At 38.0% G+C, this 14,944-nt stretch overlaps 1 protein-coding gene across 4 annotated transcripts in view; it reads right to left on the bottom strand.

The window, feature by feature from the left end:
* Positions 1–6,683: 6,683 nt before the first annotated feature.
* The window catches only part of QSER1 (glutamine and serine rich 1), a 44,436-nt gene continuing 36,175 nt past the window's right edge, over positions 6,684–14,944 (bottom strand). For 3 of the 4 annotated variants that reach the window (XM_082283780.1, XM_082283782.1, XM_082283783.1), the window contains 3 exons: positions 12,391–12,543; positions 11,262–11,357; positions 6,684–10,714 (listed from right to left, as the gene is read on the bottom strand). In XM_082283780.1, coding sequence (XP_082139906.1) covers positions 10,574–10,714; positions 11,262–11,357; positions 12,391–12,543 — 390 coding nt within the window. In that variant the 3' untranslated portion in view covers positions 6,684–10,573. The remainder of the gene's footprint in view (positions 10,715–11,261; positions 11,358–12,390; positions 12,544–14,944) is intronic. The other variant, XM_082283781.1, reaches the window with a different exon arrangement.

The raw sequence follows: 14,944 nt of genomic DNA, 5'->3' as shown, positions 1-14,944 counted from the left end.
TTACTACAGGCAACTAGGGACCACAGACCTGTGGCAGACAAACATTTCTTGATGTCTCATTGCCTGAGCAGTACAGTATTCAATAAAGGGAGTTCTAAAAGTGGAAGTTTTTGTGAAGTTTTTCAGATGAGGAAGTCTTAATTCTCTGGGCACAGAGAAAAAGGAATCTATTCAAGCTGTAGCAAAATGCCAGCCTATGAAAATGAAAGTTCATCTTGTTCCCTCAACAATAGGAAGTGCCTGAGAGAGATTTCTTTCTTGGGGAAAGAAGGGAAGATGATTAAAAAAAAAAAGTAGGCCTGATTCACAGGTGCCAATAAGAACACAGTAAAATAACATAAAATGCATAGGTCAGTGGGAATTTCCATGATGCACTATTTTATTATTGCCTGCTTTTGTAGCAGTTTGATGCTCGACTTTTTGATGCACTGCCAAAACATAACTGCAAACCAGTAAATGCCAGAGTTCATTTTCACTTTCAAAAAATCATTTACTTTTGCACAGTTATTGAAATAAAGCAATGCAGTCAATCCTTCTGCAATGGTTCACTAATCTTGAGAGAATTTAAACCCACATTTTCAAATAGGAGGTGCACCAATCAGTTGAGAACTTTGCACCTTACGTTGGAGAATGATTTGCCAAAACACTGCTTGCAGGGAACAGAGCAAGCCACAGCCAATGCACTGTGGGCTGCTCATCGAGAAGTTTGTAAGGTTTTTATTTTTGTATTTTATTACCAGAGAATCAGCAGCCTGCCCTGGATTTCTGCCTTTGCTTTCATGTTTTCTCCCAGTGACCACAGCCCTGGCACCCCAGATTTGGCAGGGGCAGATGGCAGGTGTTGCCTGGTCAGACAGCTGTGGTCAAACAGTATCTGGTATCAAAGGATTTTGAGAAATGCTATCTTTTGGTATTTCTTAAAATGACATAATTATAAAATGCTTTCCTAAAGCACAGATAGATAGACTTTTATGTAGTTATTAATATATATATAATTATTGACAATTTAATAATTTGTTTATACTTTTATACAGTCACTTTAAGTAGTGCAACCTCGTGCAGGCAGGACGGTCTTGGCTGGGGGAATTCCTCAGACTGTGGTGGAAAGATCTCAGGACAAAAGTACAACTCGCTGTATCTGGTTTCCCCCTCCACAGCATGTTCCCCTAATTAACCTCCATAAAGCTGAACACAGGATGCACAAGAGAATGCCAATTACAAAGACAAAATTAACATAATTTATTCATGAAATCATTTAAGACCAATGTATTTTTAACAAATTATGCAACCAAGTCCTAGTTTGTACAGTTGTGTCAGATTCTTTGCAACTGTTATAAAGAACTTCTATAGCAAGGAACAGCAAAATAAAAATTTATTTTTATTTATTTCCAGGTCATCTAGAAATACTCCTACCAGCCTACAAAAGGATCAAGAGAGTGGTTATGTTTTAAAGAATTTAAAAACTTCAGTTTTCAAGAATTTCTGAGTCTCATGCAAGTCCTGTAGGGTTTAATTAGAAGTATAAAGCAGAAAGAGAGCATTTAAATTCAACAGCCAAGATTTCAGGCACGTCTGCTGCTCAGGAGTTGATTAACTTCCTCATGTCAATTAAGTGTTTGTTCAAGGATAAAGATGATGATAAAGACCCACATTCAGGTCTTGTCTGATCATGGAGGGAGAAAAGGCAAAATGGAAACTTGCAGCTCACAAAGTGAGGAATGATGCACACCTCCATGCAAAATGCTGTCTAGCTTTTCCCATAATGAACCTGGAATCTGGGCAGCCAACCAGGATGTGGAAGTGAGAGCACCTGTAATTTCCAGGTATTCTGGGCACAAATGAAGGAGGTATAATTGGATATAAGACTTTACAAAGTAAAAACATGAGTGTGTGATTAAGTATTTCAGGAACACTGTCAAAAAGACAAAAGTTGGAGGTTGTGTTGTCCAAAAGAGGTAGAGGCGTCTTAATAGAAAATATGGGGTGCTGCTGGTTTATCTACAACAGATCAATGCTTGGTTAAGTGACTGAGAAATGTTCTGTGTTCTTGAAAGAAACACAGGAAAAAGTTTTCATTTCATAACTTTAAAAAAAACTGGAAGAACACTAAAGTTGGAACATAAGCTGTTCTAAAACCTAGAATTGTTCAGTGTTCCAGTTATTATTTGAATTTTTAATGCCAAAATTGATATTGACTTGTCACTGAAAATTGACTGGAAAATAAAGAGGGATTTTTGCAGAACAATACCATCCAATTTCTTATTTTCAAAAGAATTTAGATCCCGCTTTTTTGAATGGTTAACATAGAACTCTGCATTTCAAGTGGCTCTCTTACATCTCAAACACGTCAGAAGGCTCTTCCTTCTATACCAAACTTTATTCTTTAGATTTCAAATGTCTTCCCATAACAATATAGCTTTAAAGATTAAGTGTATATCAACACAGCTTAAATGTATATATACACATATTTTTTTGCCATTATCATCAGGATCTGTTGAATCCAATCTTTATGTCTGTTTCTGAAAAAGCATAGCAATTAATAATTACCATAAAAATTCAGAAAAAATATTCCAGTTATTTAGAACAGTTACACTTCTGTTTTTTCCCCACTTAAATATCAACAATGCCTGTATTCACTTCAGTGGTGAAGTAGATGAAAGGAGAACATTATAAAAAGTAACCCTTTAAATGTTGCTCCATTCCATTCACAAATGTCGAGACAAATTAAAGTTCAGCATATGGTTCAGTGTCACAGAGATACTCATGGAAGGGAAAATCAACAGCTTCTGTTACAGAAATTGCTGCAATTATCAAATTACCATGGCATTATCAAATCTGCTCTACTTCATTGCCTGAAGATACGAAGGCCAATGTAAAAGGTTTTTAATAATGAAATGGACCTATAAAAATTGGAAAACTTTCTTCTCTGGTAATCCCAAATTTAAGAAAATGAACAGCTATTCACACAATATCGGATTGCAGTGGGCTGTTTGACAAGCTGGACAGATCTGAAGGCAGATTACAGAGCTGCCACAGTGAATCTCCCTAATTACTGACTGACAGGTTCTGCCATTTGTAGCTCAGAGCATGAGGATTGCGCGGGGCTGAGCTCCACCGGCTGGAGAGGACGGACACTCTCCCTTAGGATGCAGGGAGGGTTATTCACAAATTCACTCTGCTCAGTCCCATTTCCCATCTACATTTGAATTAAAAAAGAGGACAGCGTAGGTTCTCTGGGATACAGTGATGCCATCTGCAATGCTGAAGCCGTAACAACCACAGCACCGGTCCCACCATGGAGAGGCTGCTCCAGAGCGCCCCTGGCCTGGGCAAGAGCACGATTTACTCGTGAAGGGCAGCTCTGGAATTTTATGGCGAAGTGAAATCCGTAAGGATTCCACCCTGGCATTTTTGAAGGGACTGGAACAATGAACAAGCTCCCAGGACAGAAGCTTCTGGGTACCGGACTCTATGAGGCGACAAAGGGCACATTGTTCGGGAGCGCCATCCTTCCAGTGCCGGGCTGGAATACCAATGTGTCTGCGGGATGACGGCAGGCAGGGCACGGCGAGCGCAGGGCAGGGAGGCGACAGGCGGAGGGAGGCGACAGGCGGAGCCTGTGCTGGTGCACACTGACCCCCGCTGCAATGCGCTCCGGGAGGAGACGCAGCGGCTGCACGGGCAGACACGAGCCCGCGAGGTGGCTCGCGGTAAGGAAGTGGAAATGGAGCAACGTCACCACAAACACAATTTGGGATGTCACAAGCCCCCATTTATCAGGCTTAATAAAGATAAAAGGATTTTGTCCTAAACGGATTTTTTAGCTTTTCCCTCTAGTGGAGGTTTCCTGGGATTTCAAGCGCGACTACACACTGTAACCACAGAGTGACTCCACCATCCCTAGGTGAGTTCTGGCACAGGGGTCTGGATAATGACTCCTCTCAGAACAGTGAAGGCTCACTGTCCTCTACACGCCAGAAACCTGCTCAGCCAGAATGAGCGAGGGCAATCAGACACTTTGAATAATTCAAGCGGCAGAAGTCCCTCTCTGACCAGCTGGGAGGTGCAGTTCCTGATCGAATGTGAACTCTATTTTGCAACACAAACCCAAACGCTAACCCGTGTTCCTACTGAAAGGCGCTTTAGGTAAGTTCAGAAAGAGTTAGGGGAGCAGCTCTCACCAGTTCGTAGTTGTGGGGAGCCTGGATGAGCAGTGATGTCCACCTGAAGCATGGTGAGGTAGTAACTTCTACTGATCCACCAGGGACAAGTTCCACGTTCCTCCTCCCACAGTGAGCACTCACTAGTGGCACCAGCTTAATGGGGCAGGAGGAGCTGAGGGGTGAGGGGGGAGAAAAGTGAGAACTATAAATGGATTTGCTGAGCAAAACTGAATTCTTGATTTTCACCGTTTGTTTTGATTTTCTTAGAAAACAGCTGCATGCAATTTATGCTCTAGGGCAGAGAATCAGGCTTGTTGTTTATGTATGTCAGAAGAAGGAATCTACAATTCACCTTTTCTATTACTGTACAATGTGCTGGGGCCACCTAACTCAATTATGCCATATTTTGCCAAGCCCATGGTTTAGGATAGGAAAATGGTCCCAGAAGCATCCTGCAGAATTTTATTACCCCACTAAACTCAAAGGGAACCTGTACAGTTCCTGTCAAAAATGAAGTAACAGTCCCTGCCGAAGCATTTCTTGTTACCTGGTTTCTGGGGTTTATTTAAGCCAGTTGGTTCCAGAATTGCAACACTTGGATTCTCATAGAACACATAAGCACTCTCTCCAACTCCTTTGACTGTGGTCAAACTACCTCTCTGGCTGTCTAAACAAAGTTGCTGGATGCTGCACTGAAACAAATCAGCGTTCCCTTACTGTCGTTTGTTAGGAAAGCTGTAGGGACAGGAATTCCTGCATTCTGACCAACAACAAAAATCTGGATGGTTTCAGAAGCCACCAAAGCTGCTTTACTTAGGGAAGAGCTCTAAATCCTCATTCTCCCAGAGCTTTGAACATGTTGCCCATTTGACCTAAACACATAATAAAACATTGATGCTCCAGCTTTTATTTGATTATCATATCACTTACCTTCTGTTGCCACAGCAAAAATATCTGATACATAAATAATGCACAGACAAATCACACTAGCAACCACCACAGTTAGAAAGGAAAGGGTGATGCAGACCAACAAAATTTTACTCAAAAGGTCTTGCTACCACATGTCCTGAAGTCTGAGAAGGCTACATTGTTTAAGATTTCAAGTAACAGACATAAAAAAGATATTTCATTCGTTCATAAATTGAATGAAAAACTAAAATGAAGGGCCTTAGCTGCTCCCTCAGTCCTGCTCATGGGTTCTGCTGTTACTGCTACTTCCCTCTATGCTTCGGGCATCAGGTAGCTAAAAAAATACCAACAAAACCAACCAAAATTAAACACACACACAGAAAACAAAATACCCAGTGGAACTTTTAAAAGCAGAAACCTACAACATACACAGGACAAGTGACAGAGTACAGCCCTGAAATTTTGTTTGCTGTTTTCCCTGACTCACCATTTATTTTTCTCCTTTATAAATAGCTTGTTCTCCGTATTTAGTGCTGTATTCTTATAAGAGATCAAATCAAAAGAATTTTAAGACAGTTTTCTGTACTTCAATTTCTAGAAATGAAACAAAGATTTGTTAGGTTATCTATGGAAAAGGCAAACAGTTAATTCAGAGCAAGTAATTTTGATTGCCTAAGATACTTACCCACAACCTGCTGATAGTAGGTGCTGCTTTCCTTTTCTAAAAAGCCGTGTGCATTCAGCTTCTTGCCTTGCTTTCTTATTTTTTTAAAAACCTTCATAAATTAAAAGTTGTATTTGAAACACAGCATCGAAATCTTCAGGACTGCAACAGGACATTCTCTGCCTACCTGCTCCCCAAAGTATTGTTTGGAGAAAACAACAATCAACTCCATGGCAAAATGATTCATTTTATGTTCAACCTTGGTTTGCAAGGAAGCTTATACACAGGGCCATTAAAAAGAGTATTCCAGCCTCCAGCTTCTCCTTTTTGTTCAAGTAAGTTGCTCAGAGAAGACCTGCCATGGATCTTATGGACAATATCCACAGCATGGGGGTTCAGCCCTCTGTGTGAGGGAAAGAGAGTTGTAAGAATATCCAGAGTAATTCATTGTAGCTGGAGGGCAAAAATACCAAAACTCTGTGGAGCACCATTTCTGCCTCTAAGGTACATAGAGATGACATTCTAGTCTAGCAAGAAAGGGAACAAATGAAAATACTAAAATTGAGGTAAACCCCACCTGAATCACAGCAGCAGTCTCTCTCTTACCCCAACAGTCTGGCTCCTCACTTACCACAGCAGTTTAAGATCGGGCAGCTATAATGTACAAATTAATTCAGAACATTTAGAACCCAGAACTAAAAAATCCAGATCAACCAGACATACTCAATTCAGGCAACATAATGGAAACACCCCCCCCCCCCAAACCCTAAAACTGTATTTCTTCATGTTGCAAGCAGAAAATGTAGTCTAAATTGCCAATTTGTTTCCAACAATCTTAACTTTTTGAGACTTAATATTTTAATAACAAATGACTAAGCATTATAAGGTTTTTGTTTAAAAAGTGTTTTCACTTTAATGGGTTTAGTTAATAACATCATGAATGGTACAAAACTGTCCTTTTTCACATTTCCATACATTGTATTATGGACCACCTGAAAATCTGGACTAAGAATGCATAAAGTGTCGCTTAATTAGCCCTAGCTTCATTTTTGCCATATGTAGAACAGATATGCAGAAAAACATGCATTTATTACCAATGACATGTTAATATTAGCTTAAATAATAAAATATGGCAGAATGTGCACTGTGAAATGCACAGGTTTGTAATAGGGTAAGAGAGACCAAATGTCAAGTGCTGGCAACGAAATAAGAAATGGTTGATGACACACTGACATTTTGTGACCATAGTATTAGCTTTTCTGCTTTAAAATTGTTTTAAATAGTAGTAAATACTTAAATAATATTTAAAATATATTTCCTATGGAAATCATTTACTTGGAAGACAGCCTGTAAGATCTGACTTTTTAAAAAGTAGTATTTAATTTTGACAATATATGAATACAATACATGCCACAGAACCTCAAAGACCCTAAAGTCCTTAGCTGTTTTCAGAAACAATTTCTCAATCCAATTTTGTCTCAGATTTTTTGCTAGCAAAACTTTGGAAGTAGCACCTCAAAGCAAACCTGCCTTTAAGAGAAATGCTGTATTTGAATAAAACCAAACCCAGTGTAAATTGGGATGCCACACTAAAGGATAGTGGAATTAAAAGCCAAATAACTGATTATGCCATTTGTTTCATTCCTGTTTTGCTAATTCATAGTCTAAGGAGGGCTTTGTTCCTTCCTAGTGCATCTTCTCTTGCAGTCAAATCAGTGCTCAAATTCCACTGTCAGATGTTAAGGGATGAAGACCTCAGTTACTCCAAGGGGAAAAAATTTGAGGCGTGGGTGCAGACTTCATTATCTAAAATGCAACAAAACAAAGTATTTGTGCAAAAAAAATAATTTGTACATTGACTTTTTCTTTAAGTTTGCTTCAGTATAAAAAAACCTCTTCAATCCTACTAACAAAGCTTTGCTTTGCTTTATGACCCTTCAACACACACGAGAGTTCCATGTTCTTAATTCTAATTTGGTAAATTAACAATCCAGCCACCATTTTTGCACCCCAAGACAAAGATGGAAGCTCCATTATATTAATCTTTAATAGGCCGGAGCAGTAACTTTTATTCAACACAAGTTTTCCTGTCTTCTACAGGCACAGTGCTTGTTTAACTGGCCTTGGGAACAAAACAGCCAAAAATAAGCCAGGTCACTTTCTATGGCAGTGCAGAGCATCCTGGCTCCCCCGCCCCTTTTTTTTTTTAAATGGTTGTTGCTAAAATTACTTTCTTTTTAAATAGGGACAAGCTACTCCAAAAGCCTCTCACTTATTTTTTCCAGCTTCTAAGAACTGAAAGCAGCTTTCTAAATTCTAGATTCAGAAATCTAGAGTAAGTACACAGTAGTGGTAATCTTTTAGAAAGCACAGAGAACTCTCTCAACTCGTTGCTTCATAGTCATATTAGGAAGGGGTGTGAGAGAGACAAAGTCTGACGAGCTCTTTACTACATCATCAAGGAGCCAATTCAATTGTTCCCTCAGTCTGTACCCTAATGATTTTTAAAACTACAGACTAGGAATGTCCCAACTGTGCTGTGCTCATCGCTGTAATGTGACTACAGAACTCTGCCTGGGCAAGTAACTCCCTCTCATCAATCTACACCCACTGCCAACCATCCCAGTAAGGGAAGGCACTGAGTAAACTTGGGAATGCCCACTTGTGATGGAAGAGTGTACCAGGCACGTTTCTACCGTACCTCCAGGGTGCACATTTACATCAAAATCATTTTATCTCATTGCTCCCAAGGCTGCTAACTCTGCTGTTTGGTTTCACCCTATAAACTCGAGCTCCTACCAGACCCAGCAGGACTGAAACTATAGAAATTCCTTACCCCCAGAGCTACCCTTCTTTTCACTCTGGTAATTAATTAGCTCCATGATTGCTCTAACAATCTGCATATTCTGCCTAAACCCCAAACCCACCTCGCTCTCCTTGATAATTGCAGACATAGCAGTAGCACAATGTGTCATTAACACGACAGTGACCTCCCTTTTTAAAGCAAAACCACAAGGAAGAGGCTTTTAAAAAGGCAAGGGCACATACCCATTTCTGTTCATCGTAGTCTGCACACAAATTGTAAAGAATTATTGCTTTTTAAGGATGAAAAGCTTTGGAAATATGGTAAACATCCTACAAGGTTCTAAATCTAATCAGCTAAAATTCTGTACATACTTTAATACTCAAACCTCTATTTGCTTACTCAAGATCAAATAATTTCATTTTCACATCTATTCATTAAACTCTTTATAGTTCTACGGTCTAATGAATATTTAGCAACTAAATAGGATCAAAACACGGGGAAAAGGTCACATGGCAATGAACATTATTTCATTTGGCCAATGAATAGTGAACCCTGCTCTCTTGGCTGAAATTAAGGCACTAAGTGGCAGTCAAAGGATAAAGGAATGAAGTTTTTTTCTACATTATCTGAAAAAAGACCAACATAACTTTTTTTTAGGACGCCAGTAGAGTACATCTCCATTCTGAATGACTCGATAAGGCATTCGATTGGCAAATTTAAAGAAAATGTTCTCCTGATTAGAGCCCATTACATTCATTGTCTGAGTGTGACTAGTGGCACAACTAACTGTTAACAACCTGGAGGGGGAGAAAAGCTACAAAGATGTCTGAAGACTTGAAAGGCACCAAAAAAAGAACAGCTCTGCAACTGCCAGTTCTACAAACAAATATGTAGGCTGTGTTTAACACTGCATATAGTCTATTCAATCAACAATCTTTGTTGACCACGATAAAGTGTAGTAGCTCTTCATTTAAACTCTCAGTTAATCAAGTGCTAGTTTAGTAAGAAATTTATTTTCACATATCAGAAAATAATTGCAGTGTCTAACACAACTACACTTAAAGCAAAACTAGTCTAGTATGCATTATGCATTATTCTGGTTAACACTGAAGCAAACCTGTATAAACAAAAGGGTTACCTCGAGATACATAGTTTACAATATAAAATCAACATATAAATGAATAGGATTTACTGAAAACAATGGAAAGTGTATTACAAAGATACATGTAACAATTTTAACCACAATATTTCCTCTGTGAAAAATACAACTATTAGTGAGATAAAATGTACAATTGAATTTTTTTTTCCAAAAGAAAAAAAAAACCCACAGTATAAAGGAAAATATTTTTTTCTTCAAAACAGGGAAAATAGTTAAGGTCATTGTCTTTCATTACAATATAATTTGACACAAAAGCAGTCATAGGATTGCACCAACTCCATGTTCAGTCTCCCGAACACGACAATAGTAAAAGGAGTCCATAAAGCATAATGAAATTTCTGGATTTTATGATGGCAATATACGTATGCAGAAACTGATGTCACTCCGGCTCTGTTCACAAAATGTACAAAACTCTAAATTTGGTGGCCAGACATGTAAAAATTAGTTCGCCCCAACGCTGACTTTTCTCTCACTTAGTCAGGGATGGAAAAATCTGTAGTATTTTAAGTGTTGTTATCTGTTGAGCAATAAAAAAGAAAAAAAAGTATATGTAGTGCATGCTTTATCACTTGTCAAAAACATTTCTGAAAATAAAACTAAGTTATCCAATAGTTTACAAAATAGAAAACAACTCTTCAGGTTAAAAATGTGGTTAGGTTTACGTTTAGTTCCATCTCCAAAGGACTGATTTCCTTGGCAGCATCATTTTTCCTTAGCATGAGCCAAGGCACAAAGTTCCATAAAGAGAAATAAAAATGGCTACGAACAAGAATGCAGTCTGGCACTGTAAAAGAAATCAGAGCCTCTCTCTGAGCTTTCTGTTCCATCAGGTTAGTGCTGTAGAAAAATGTGGGATTTGGGATACATTTTTGTTAGGAGCATTTCTGCTGGACACGATTCAAAAGTTCACCAAACTTTTCAAAAAGATCCTCCACCCATTTTATGTTTTTCATGCACAGCTGCACAATCTCTTCCTGGCCTAGATCTGCACTCGTCTTCTGAACAGACGAAATCTATTTAAAAAAGAGAAGGAGGGGGGAGAGAGATGCACACACACACGTTAGGCAGCTAGAATTGGAGAATTTTCATTTTTGTAATAGTCTGCAGTTAAATATGAGCCTTATTTGCCAGAAAACCTTTACTTTTTAAAACAAGGGTAATGTCCCCCAAAATGCATTTCTTAACAACTAAGTCAGATCTCAACTCTTGTATTTCTGCTACCTGAAATATTTCCATCAAGGATTTGCAGAAGAAATAAAGGCAAAAAATAAGTTTTTAGATCCAAGGAGTTAAATACACTGATAACACTTGTTTATTTTGGATAACAGTGAAGAACACTTCAGGGAATCCCACAAATCTTGCAAGCCTCACATCTGAATGTTCTGAACAGCAGTTCCCATTAGGGACAACCCAAGTGGTCAGTGTAGCCTTTTGTTTGCCATAAAGAATTAATAAAAATGGGAGGCCTCAATTCATACTCATTTACCAAGAAGGAGAGAACAGTCTCTCAAGTTGGACTCAATTCCCTCAATGAATGCAAAAAATGAGAACAAGACTTACCTCTTCTTTACATGTTAAATATATGTGATATTTGTAATGATGGAGTGAGTGATACAAAGAATACAACTGTATTTTTTCTGGATCTACTGTAAACTCCTGCAAAAAGAACAATTATTTTAGGAAAATTCATGTTATTTACCAAAGATAAAGAGACATTACAGACTTTTTCTTCTGCAAACAATTTTTTTTTAACAATTCAGAAAAGGAGTGCTTCATTCAAATCATTATTGTGACGTATCTGGGAAACTGTAATTCACATCATATCATAATTATCTCCTATCTCCACTCTCCATGTTGTTTTATCAAAACCAGGTGTGAGAATGCTTTCGGTCATCCTGAATCCACTGCAAGCCCAAAACAGGTAAGACAACCCCTTCTCGAGAAGCATTGCAAGAACTACCAAAGCTTAACCATTATTCTACCAGACTGATGGCTATGATTGCAAAAGACACAGACTTTGTGCTTGAGAAGGCTGATCTGGACTTATTAAAAATTAGGTTACTTTGGCAAGAAATATGTGTGAGCTATATGTACAGGTCATTTGTCAAGCCACTATTTACTGCAGGGAGATAAGACTGAGCAAGCCAAATCTAGTTAAGAGTGTTCTCCAGGCATACTATGGAAATAAACAGTGTGTGCTTCTCAAGTTTTTACCACGTTGCTTTTTATTTTTTTTTAAATTTAAAATACACAGCTTCCTTCTGCCACTGAAAATGACGAACGGAAAAAGACAGAACTCAATTTTTAAGAAGTGTTATCTGATCTCAGATTTTACATTATTTTTTTTTTTTTAATCAAGAAGTCATTGTATCATTTACTTTGCAGCAAGTGCAAACTGTTATTACTATGATCTACAGTTGCAATGGTGAAGGCAAATTGTTGCTTCTCTAGCAACAGCCCAGGAGGCTGACAAACTATCTTTCACATATGAGTTATAATAATGATTTAACGTACTCCTTTAAAAGTTGGGTTTTAACATTCCCTTTTTACAGAAGAAGCCCCTCCCTCAAAGATTTTATATTTTGGTAAACCAACCAAACCACCTAACACACGAAGCAGTGTTTTATATAAATGTGGTTATCATAGCACAAGTCAGATGGTGGCAGCAACAAACCCTGTGAACACTCACCTGTGCTGATTTAGTGGTTGATTTAGAAGCCCTCAGTGTTTTCTTGTTGTAAGCTTTACCATTCATTTTGATCTTAGACACAGACGTTCCTCCACACTTTGTCTTGGAATCCCGAGTGATCACTGTCAGTTCAGGAAAGTTTTCCAAAGCGTTCTTTAACAGAGCATATAAAGACAAAGGATTATAAAAAAAATCAAGAATGGCCACATTGATGATAAATTGGCCATTTTCTTTGAAGAGTTTAGAGTGCAGCTTATTAGGAAAAAATTTATTCTTCCACAAAGACCTGATAAAGTGTCTTTATCAGATCATACAACCATATCTAGTTTGGGAAGCATGACCACCTGTTCTTGATTACTGTAATTTTTCAAGACCAGCAGATCCTTTCACTGTAGGTCAGAATAACATCTGTGATTCTATCACTAGAAAGAGAGGGGGGGAAAGCTCCACAGGGCAATTTTTATCTTCTAAAATGCTTTCCATTCCATTTCTACCCAAGAATCTCTAAGGCCCAGTTAATTGAAGATCTCTAAGTATTTAATGCATAGTCAGGCACACAGGGATTGGATGCCTAAATACCTTCATAGCTTTTGTCCCAGATTTTGCAAATTACAAACTAATTGCATCTCATAAGATCTCTAAGGTAGAAAAGCTTATGCACAGTGAAGTAGAAGGCTGGTTCAGAAAAGCTGAAGTTTAACACATTTTAACTCACAAGAGTGAACTGCATTTCTGGCAGCTTCAGTTCTACATTATTTGCATGAGTAAATTTGAATACAATTTTGTTGTATAAATACAGTATTATGTTAGCAGATCCTGCTATGCTACATAACTGGCCCTGAAAAGAATGTTTCAAGTCAAATAAACATGCATCTTTGTATTACACTCCAGTATGAGGCAGAAAAATACACGTATGGAAAAATGAATCAATGCTGCAGCTCAAGGACCTTACTTGGGACTATTGAGTAAAGATACTAAATTAACTCCATTTTTATATTTTCTTCTAACAAACAGTACCTGACTACAACAACCTCCCCTGCCTATAATTTATTAGCTCTTTATCTATATCAGCCATTTTGTAGTTTATTCAACAAACCTCTCAGTAAACAGCTATTAAATCTCCTGCACAGTGGTAGCAGTAACCTTGACCAGCCAACCTGCCCATATCCAGTCTTTCTTACAATACTTTCAAAGTGGAACAACTTTAGCAGGTTTGATTTATTTGGTTTTGCTATCCACTATAATAGCCTTCCTCAAGTTTGATTTGGAGTGTCAAGAGGCTCTGGCCACTTTTGGCTTCCTCTGGAGAATTCCTAAGAACCAGAACAGTTCCACAGCCACACCACTGTCCTAAACCAGACAAATGTGAATTGGAATGAGGAAGTGAATACTGGTGATTTCTGCATCTTTGGGAGCATGAGAGACAAAATGGTGATAATTATTTTCAAATGAAGTTTACACAATTCAGCTGAGAGGCTTCACTTACTGAGCTCCAAATAAAGCAACAATAACATTTTATAATTTTGTTTATAAAAACTCTTACCCAAAGGATGCAGTGAATGTTAGAACTATAAAAAATGTTACAGGCAAAACTACCAAACACTCACTGCTAACTTCAGTGTCTGCTTTGGTTTGCAATACAGTGCTAACATATTCCATACTAACTATATCCAGTGGAAAAACAATATTAAATTCATCCATGCCTATCAATGCAGAACATTGATAATGTAAAATCATTCAAATTGATTGATACCAGTGAATGACAAATGATATTTTTGATTTACTGCTTCTTTCAGTGCCTCATTCAGCTTTAATATCTGAACTAGTTATTTGATTAAAGGTGGAACAGAAACCTCCTGTATCTTAGAGAGTATTACACATTTTCCTAACCAATGCACTTATGATGAGAGGTAGGCATTTCATTTTTATCCAAGATATTGACCCAAGGATGGCACAAGTTGGCACTGTCACACCAGAAGAAAAACATAAAAGGTCTTCTATCTTGCAGATGACATCACAAGCAGATCCCTTCCTTACATCCATTAACTTCATTAAAGTCTTGCAGATGATATGATGGAATACAGTCTCAAGTTAACTTTAGAAATATGATACATAATCTGCTTCTAAGTGAACACACAGCAAAGCTATTGTATTCACTATGGACTCCAAGGACTCCAACTTAATTAGCAGCTGGAATTACATGTCGGTATTACAGAAAATTATAGTACCTTTTTCCCCTTAAACCGGAAAAAAAAAAAATCAAATGTGGCTACCTCTCACTTTTTGTATACTGTGAATGGAACTAGAATTCTACAAATTTGTATCTTCCCTTAACTGGCCTATCTTCTCTGCACCGACAGGTCAAAACAAGGTATTAATAACTATTAACATAAAATTATTACCACAACAGAAGAACAGAAATGGGGTGTTAACATATGCTACCTCTCTGAGGCTCTGTGCATTCGAAATTATACAGCCCTCCCCAGGCCTTTTTACTGTAAGGAGGAAGCCACAAGAAATTTTGTTCAAGCAGGCAGAAATTGTTCAGCTATTG

The sequence above is a fragment of the Coloeus monedula genome (assembly GCF_965178545.1).
Source record: "Coloeus monedula genome assembly, chromosome: 6".
NCBI classification, from domain to species: domain Eukaryota; kingdom Metazoa; phylum Chordata; class Aves; order Passeriformes; family Corvidae; genus Coloeus; species Coloeus monedula.
Note: the sequence above shows the minus strand (reverse complement) of the source record. Positions and strands in the feature narration are given on the sequence as shown.